This window comes from Prinia subflava, chromosome 10 (assembly GCF_021018805.1).
Source record: "Prinia subflava isolate CZ2003 ecotype Zambia chromosome 10, Cam_Psub_1.2, whole genome shotgun sequence".
Classification (NCBI taxonomy): Eukaryota; Metazoa; Chordata; class Aves; order Passeriformes; family Cisticolidae; genus Prinia; species Prinia subflava.
Genome location: NC_086256.1, coordinates 24,427,769 through 24,435,490, shown reverse-complemented (window position 1 = coordinate 24,435,490; position 7,722 = coordinate 24,427,769). Strand labels below are relative to the sequence as shown.

The 7,722-nt window shown below is 44.0% G+C and overlaps 1 protein-coding gene across 6 annotated transcripts in view; it reads right to left on the bottom strand.

The window, feature by feature from the left end:
- HMCN1 (hemicentin 1) overlaps positions 1 to 7,722 on the bottom strand; it is a 165,471-nt gene that overhangs the window by 2,961 nt on the left and 154,788 nt on the right. For 2 of the 6 annotated variants that reach the window (XM_063407765.1, XM_063407767.1), the window contains 5 exons: positions 7,567 to 7,701; positions 7,110 to 7,223; positions 6,704 to 6,829; positions 5,928 to 6,056; positions 1,769 to 2,119 (listed from right to left, as the gene is read on the bottom strand). In XM_063407765.1, the coding sequence (XP_063263835.1) occupies positions 1,769 to 2,119; positions 5,928 to 6,056; positions 6,704 to 6,829; positions 7,110 to 7,223; positions 7,567 to 7,701 (855 nt within the window). Of the gene's footprint in view, positions 1 to 1,768; positions 2,120 to 5,927; positions 6,133 to 6,703; positions 6,830 to 7,109; positions 7,224 to 7,566; positions 7,702 to 7,722 lie in introns of those variants that run through there. The other 4 variants (XR_010081490.1, XR_010081492.1, XR_010081491.1 and 1 more) reach the window with 4 other exon arrangements.

Genomic DNA, 7,722 nt, shown 5'->3' with positions numbered 1-7,722 from the left:
CTGTGGAGAGAAGCACCAACACCTCAGCATTCCCTGAGCCTGCCATCAACACAGGTACTTTTTTATTTATGTACAGCAGTAAAAACAGAGCTGGTGGGAGTTGTCTGGATCTTTTTTTCTGATGAGGTTGAACATCTAAGACTGGAGTGTCCTCTCCCCTTACCTGTGCCATTCCTTGTAACTCTGCAGGCACTAAAGTCAGCTTTGAGGGGCTCCCTCAAAGAAGAGGGAGCTGTGACAGCTGTCACATCTGTGAAGAGCAGCTATGACAGGCCCCAGCTGAGGAGGCCAGTCCTGAGACAGGGCTCTGGGACAGAGGGGGATGTGCCACCTGCATCCGCTGCCAGGGTCATTCCAACACGGTCCTGCCCCCAGAGCAATCTGAGCTGCCTGATAATCTATCAGGTGTTAAGCAACATGCTTAGGGAACACCCACACTCATTATCTCACCAGAGGAAGCTTTGTCACTGGGGAGTCTTCCTTACAGTCACTCCCTCCTCAGGCAAAGCTGTTTCCCTTTTAAACTGACCTTGCCCTTGCCAGAGGGATGAATTAGGCTCAGTAGCTGGGAAGACTGTCACTAAATGCTCTTTTCTTTCTTCTTTTTTTAAAAATCTCCCTCTCAAATACAGAAGTACTAGTACCAGACCACATTATGTAAAGTTTTCAAGGCGTATTAGTATGATTTAGACACAGATGATTTATAATTACAATGGCTTTTGAAACATCTACCTAGTTCAGGACAGCACTAAAGTAATCTCATGCAGGAGTTCAGACTTTCATGGTTAAATCAGTGGAAGGAAGGTCTTTGCTTCCCCTCAGTCTGACTGACAGGGGGTTGCATTAGATCAAAATGCAAACAGAGAAGAGAAACAGATGTAAATACAAACATCTGTGCTGTTAGCAAATGCTGATGGTTGCCTACTGAAAGAATTTTCTTTAACAAAAGTATAACTTGGGGTATTTTTCATATTAAACAATAATTTTAAAATTCAGATATTTATTCAATGAAATGAAAGTTTCATGGAGTGTTAGTAGTATTAATATTCATGGCCTATTAACTAATTCCACCTAGAAGCTGGGATGAAGATCCAAATTTGAAACAAATACTTCCTTCCCTCAGAGCTGTATTCCTGGATCTCTCATTAAACTCCTATACCATAACAATCCACATGGATATGACAAATGAAACCTCTCTGTAGCTTACATACAAGGTTTGATGTCTTCTCCATGCTCACTGAATTACACTGCAACCCCTTTTCTTACATAAAACAATAATAATTTAAAAGCTTCTGTGCCTGTTGCCCGTGTGACAGTGACTGACAGTCCTGTGGCAGTGCTGGCACTGGTCCCACTCTGATCAGTTCTAAAATATTTATTCCAAACCATTCTAACAAGATTACTGCTGCCAGTGGGAGTCTGATGGAAGCACTGTGACTAGACTGGGGCTCCTGGTGGTTTTGGAGTGTGAGAAGATTCAGCAAGGTGAGCTACCATGATCAGGAGAAAGAGAATAACAGAGGGAAATACTCTGCAAACAGGTAATAAGCAGCACAATTAAAACGAGGTTGTAAGGAGGTTCAGAACATTTTTGATACAATGTGAGCCAAGACAACAGAGACCAGAACATGCAGAACCCTTTGAATATTGACCAGAGTAATAGAAAACACAACCCCAGCACCACAAACCCTCAGCCCCTGGTATATATCACACAGTAACCTAAGAATAAGGCCCAAAACAAAGATGCATAGATAGGACTGACATTTACCTACACATCTGGCATTTCTTGCCTCATAGCCTTCAGGACAAGTTTCTCTAAGGTTCCTTCTAGTCCTGGAGAAGGGTATTCTGCTGTTCCTATACTCTGAGAAGGAGCTGTAGAGATTTGAGGAGTGCCTGTAATAGTGCTGCAGTTGCTGGTTGTCTCTCCCAGGGGAGAACTGAGCATAGTTATAGCTACTGTAATAGGCACCCGAATTTGGCACCCTCTCCAATCCGGCGCAAGATTTCCCATCACCCAGCAGCTGTTGCCCAGGTGGACAGAAACACTTGAAGCTGCCAGGGGTGTTGGTGCAGTGAAGTGCACAGGGTTTAGGCACTTGTTCACATTCATTAATGTCTGCTCATGTGACATGATCCAGAGCCCCAAACCATGTGGAAAGGAGAGAAAACAAACAAACAAACAACACGTAACTATACGTATATATACACACAGATACTTATCTCAGTCTCAGGAACAAGGTGAAGACATAAGAACGAGATTTGGAGGCACTAAAACATGGAGAACACTAGGCCAAGCAGGCAGGATCCACTGTCCTGGACTGTAAGAAACCTTCATTCTCCCACAGGCTGATGTGACTGTGCTCACCCAGACAGGAGCCCTGCTGAAGCCTCATTTCAGCCTCAGCTGCTCAATACTCTCTTACTACTTGGGATTTTCTCCTTAAGTGCTCCAGAGATGAGTGGAAGAAGCTGCTGGGCCCTTCTTTAAAAGATGATGCTTAACACAGAGCATTCCAGAGAAGTACAGTGCTAGAAATTCCTTACACCCACACTAAGGGAAGCACCACAGGCTCTGATGTGGTCATTGTGCCTCGTGCTGGGGGAATCACAGAACCATGGAATGCTTTGGGTTAGAGGGACCTTACAGCTCAGCCAGTGCCACCCCCTGCCATGGGCAGGGACACTTTCCACTGGCCCAGGCTGCTTCAAGCCCTGCTCAGCCTGGCCTTGGACCCTTCCAGGGATGGGGCATCAGGCTCAAGGACATGTTTCAAGGCTGCAAGGGCAAGAGGTTGGGTATGTTCTAACTTCTGATGCTGTTATTGGTCATTCCAGCTGTCACAGGTTGGAGACTTAAGGACAGTTTTGGACAACTGTAAATAGAATTATCTTTGCTTTCCTAAGCAATGTCTTTTTAATTGTTTGAATTGCAGTCCAAAGTTATTTGAGCCACCTCAGCTGTTAATATCCATCCTTAAACCAAAACTGAGTGCTGAGCATACAAAGAAAGGTAAAAGCCTTGAGGGTACAACATGCTGAGTGTCCCTCCCTCTCCAAGTAACTGTGAGTGCTCTCGGGACTGCAGGACCTTCCCCCACAGTCTCTGACTACCAGAAAGAAATTTAGTTTTTATATAGTTTTAAAATATAGATAAAATATAGTTTTTATCCAGTTACTTCAGGCTCAGCTGGAAATTTGACACATACTGTATTTCTTTTCAAACTTAGTATTTCTTCACCAGAAAAAGGTAAAAGTCTTAATTCCAAACAACTCTGCAATGACCAGAAATAAAAAAACCTGCTTTTAACATACATCTCAACATGTCTATAACTGACATATATTATAAACATTATCCTACTAGAAATTAAAGATGATCTTAATGACAACTCAATAATAGCTGAATTATTTCATAGTAATGTGTATTCTTGCAATTGCTGTTGTAAAAATGCCATTAAGCCAGCATTGTTACAGTTTCATTTGGATCCCCTGTGAACAGAGGCTTTTGAACACAGCTTGTAACTCCCCAAGCCACAAATTCATGAGAATAATAATTAAAAATTAATATTGTCAGAAATATAGTAGAACATTAGGCTGCATTTCCATGAAGTGGTTAATATTTGATACATTTATGGTTTTAAACAATTTAGGGGGATATTAATAATTAAATGCTTTAAATTCCCAAAGTAGTAATTGCAGAGTGTTACAGTATTTTCCAGTTCTTATTTGCAAACACACAATTGAAACTTCACATATTCATGGAATTATCCTTAGGGTAGAATTTTCAGGTGTTACAACTGAGAATTTCACTTTAAGTATGACAACAACTGATCTGAATTTTAAGTGTATTAATCTCAGTATATGCTTAAGATGAAAAATTTATTATTCATATACATGTAAAAGAAAACAAACTCATTATTTCCCTAGCACTCAAGTGCTGACTTTTACATTCTGTACCTGCCTAAAATAAATTAACACTGATGTCTTTATGACAACCAATATCCTTGGAATAAGTTGTGGATAAGCAATAGAAGATTATAATAGAAATTATGAAAGACAACAGGTGAAAATTTGAGCAATTTCTTTTGCAAGAGCAGCCTGTGCAATACAAGCAGAACTGACTGCAGGGAGTCACCAGCATCGGTTCCAGGCTGCCCCTGTGAGAAGAGGCTACTGAGGCATGGGGACCCTAATATTTACAAGAACAAGGTAAAATTACTTTGAAGTTGAAATAGCTACATTTTCAGGCTTTCTCTAATTTGAAAAACAGTACCTGGTTTTATATTCTAGATAGCTGTGCATGTGTAACCTGCATTATAGCAGCTTCTAGCAAAGCCCTTCCATCTATGTGGAAAGGAAAGAAAACAGCACAGCTCCCAGAAATGCTGTTATTCAGGTAAATGGGCAGACAGAGCTCTGTGGGAGTCACAAAGGAGCATCTTATCCCTGTCCAACAAACAAAAAAGGGAATTGTGGCACAAAGAGCTTTACCCAGGGTAAAAATGGCACAGGCAGGAACAAATTCACTACTTCTGTTTCAGTCTGGGCCCTACTTACTTTTCAACTCCTCCCTGTGCTCACTGTCAACAATGAAAATAAAAACTGGATTTTATTAACAAAACTAATACTTTGGATGAATCTATATTTTAGATACATTTTTAAGAATGTAAAAATTCAAAAGATAAAAATTCGTTAGGAGGGAGCTTTCAGTGGGCCTTGGTCAGAAAGCAGCTTTAAGGCTGCTGGTGTTTTGGGAAAACCTACAGTCCTAGACTTTACCTGGCTTTTTCCTGTTAGAAGTTTAAAGGGCTTAAATACAAATTAAGAATCTGGGATTGGTTTTATTTCAGTACAGAGGCAGATGGCAGAAGTAATATCTTGGTTTATAGCCACACACATCCTAGTGCAATTTAATCTCCTTTAAAAAATCTCAAACATTCCTGGCTTTTGACAGTCCAAAATCTTAGGTTGTTAAAAAAATAAAATAAGAAAAAACTATCTATCACTTTGGAAAGATAATCTTGAAGAAGTCATCAGGGAGGAATATTTTTCTGACATAATACGTAACAGCAACCAAAACCAACCTCACTTGGTATCACATACCCACATTCAGAAATCCTCATTATCAGGGTAAATCCTCATTATCAGGGTACGTCAGCTCTTACATTTTAAATATTGGACGTAAATGCAGTAAAGGTAATTCGAAATGATCCTACTGCCTTCCTGAAGTCTCTTAAATGCCAGGGGAAATGCTTATCCACCTGCCCTGGCCCCACACGTTAAACTCTCTTGCTCCCATGTCAGAGCTCTGCAGTCTCTGTGTGGCTTTATGCCAAGATGGCACAGGGAGTGACTGCATGGCTGGCATTCCTGTCAGTGCCAGGGATCCTATTCCTTCCCTGCTGGGAGCCACCCGTGCCAGGAGGGGAGCACTGAGGGAGAGATGCAGACCAGGTCCCTGTGCTCTGCCTGCTAGGGAACACCCCTGGCACCCTCATGGAGGGATAGGTGTGTTTGGGATGCTCAGGAGCCAGAATCAGTTCTGGGTCTGTTGGGCCTCCTGCAGCTCCTTGGGGTGTGCTCCCTAGGGGCTCCCACATCACTCCCTGTGGGACTGCCTTCAGGGCTGAGCCAACAAACCCCACCTGATCTTGTAACTGAAGCCTCCTGTGGAGTGGTCACTTGGCCCATCCATCCACCAGTGCACTGAGACCCTCTTACACTTTGTTTCCAAAGCATGGCCCCAAACCAATCTCCGTTTGGAACCATTTCGCTCTGACTGTTCAGAATGGAGCACTTTGCTTTAGATGGGCAATTTGGAAACGCAGAGCAAACTTGTCTCTGCAGCACGGTCTTCCTCAGGGATAGCACTGCAGAAAGCCAGGCAGAGGCAGAGCAGGGGTGTGAGGGGACCAAGAGCAGCTTACCCACGCAGGGCCTGGCGGCGCCCTGGGCGCGGAATCCTCGCGGGCACACGCAGCGGTAGCTGCCGCGCGTGTTCTCGCACAGCTGGTTGTAGCGGCACTGGTGCGAGCCCGAGCGGCACTCGTCAACATCTGCGGCACACAGCAAGGGAACAGTCACAGCTCTGCAACATCCCTGCCGCGGGGGGAAGCTGTGGCTGCTCCGTCCCTGGAAGGGGACAAAGGACACGCTGGAGGGGGCTTGGAGCAACCTGGGATGGTGGGTGCTGTCCTCGCCCACGGCAAGGGGTAGAAATTGGTGATTTTTAAGGTCCCTTCCAGCCCAAATCATCCCATGGTTCCAGTGGAACAAAAGCTTTGGTACCACCTACAACATCAGCTGTGCTTATAACCCTCCCTGATAAGCAGCAGGGAGCTGTGATCTTGATGAGAGCTCCTGAGCCAAACTCTTAAGAAATCATCCTCACACAGAGCAAAACATTTCAGTCAATGAATAACATAGAAATCAAGGTGCCAACACAGCAAAGACACCAAGGGAAATCTTACTGCTCTTGCTTAAGAACAGTGGAAAACTAGAGGTGGCAAGGATACATCTGCTTTTTAATACCAGCTACAGTAAAGTTAAATACAGATGTTCCATAAGCAAAGCTGGTGCTTTAGCATGTACAAATATTAGTAACTGGAGATGGACAATCTTCAGGATTAGTTAAAAAAAAAACCACATCACCATTGTCCCTGTGTTTCCCATAACCACACAGTGCCTTAATGCTTCCACTCACCAATGCAAGTCCCGTTCTCTGCTTTGGTCATTCCACTGGGACACAGATCAATGCACTTATAGCCACCACGGGTGTTCCTGCAGAGCTGATCAGGCCTGCACACATTCTGCCTGCACTCATTGACATCTTATTCAAACAAAAGTGGAAAAAAGAATAAAAGCAGGATTGTACTCAATTATGTAATGAAATTACCCTATTTCCACACATTGAATCATTTCATGCACATGGATCAGTCAGCCCAATTCTTGCTTCCTCTGGCTTTCAGTACTACTTGACAGATTCCAAACTGTACATGAAGTGTGTCATCCACAGCAGCATTTTCTTTCATATGAAAATAGAGCAACAGGTAAATGTTGAACTCTGTCTGTTGAAGAGAGGGAATGGACATTCAGAACTTCATCCCTACCCACGCATTTTCTGCCCTTCAGCTGGAATCCTGGGTCACAGCCACAGTGGAAACTCCCTATGGTATTGAAGCAACGCTGATGGCAGGAGTTGGACTCTTGACACTCGTTAATATCTGTGGAACAACACAAATGCTTGACACCAGGGCTGGGAGTTGCCCCGTGGGCATTACCTGAGTTCTGCTCAGGAGCATTTGCTGCTCTTCTATCTTTGTACAGGAAAATGTACATAGGACACAAACCCAACAATATTAAGTAAGTTCTTCCCTGATGGGATTTTAAATTTATTTCTAAAGAAAGAAGAAGCAAAAGATTAAAAACCAAACCAAACCTATAGACAAACCAAACCCCCAAAAATGCGCAAACTTAAGAATGAAAATTTATAGCCAGGTGCTCGGCGGCGCCTCTCTGAAGCGCATTTCAGCTTCACGGGCGCTGCTGACCCGGGGCCGTGCCTACCTTGGCAGCTGAAGCCGTCGGGCATCCTGCGGAAGCCGCTGACGCAGCGCAGCACGCAGCGGAAGGCACCGGGCACGTTCTGGCAGTCCTGCCCCGCGGGGCAGCTGTGTGCCCCCAGCGCACACTCGTCGATGTCTGCAAGGGGAAAGGAGCTGC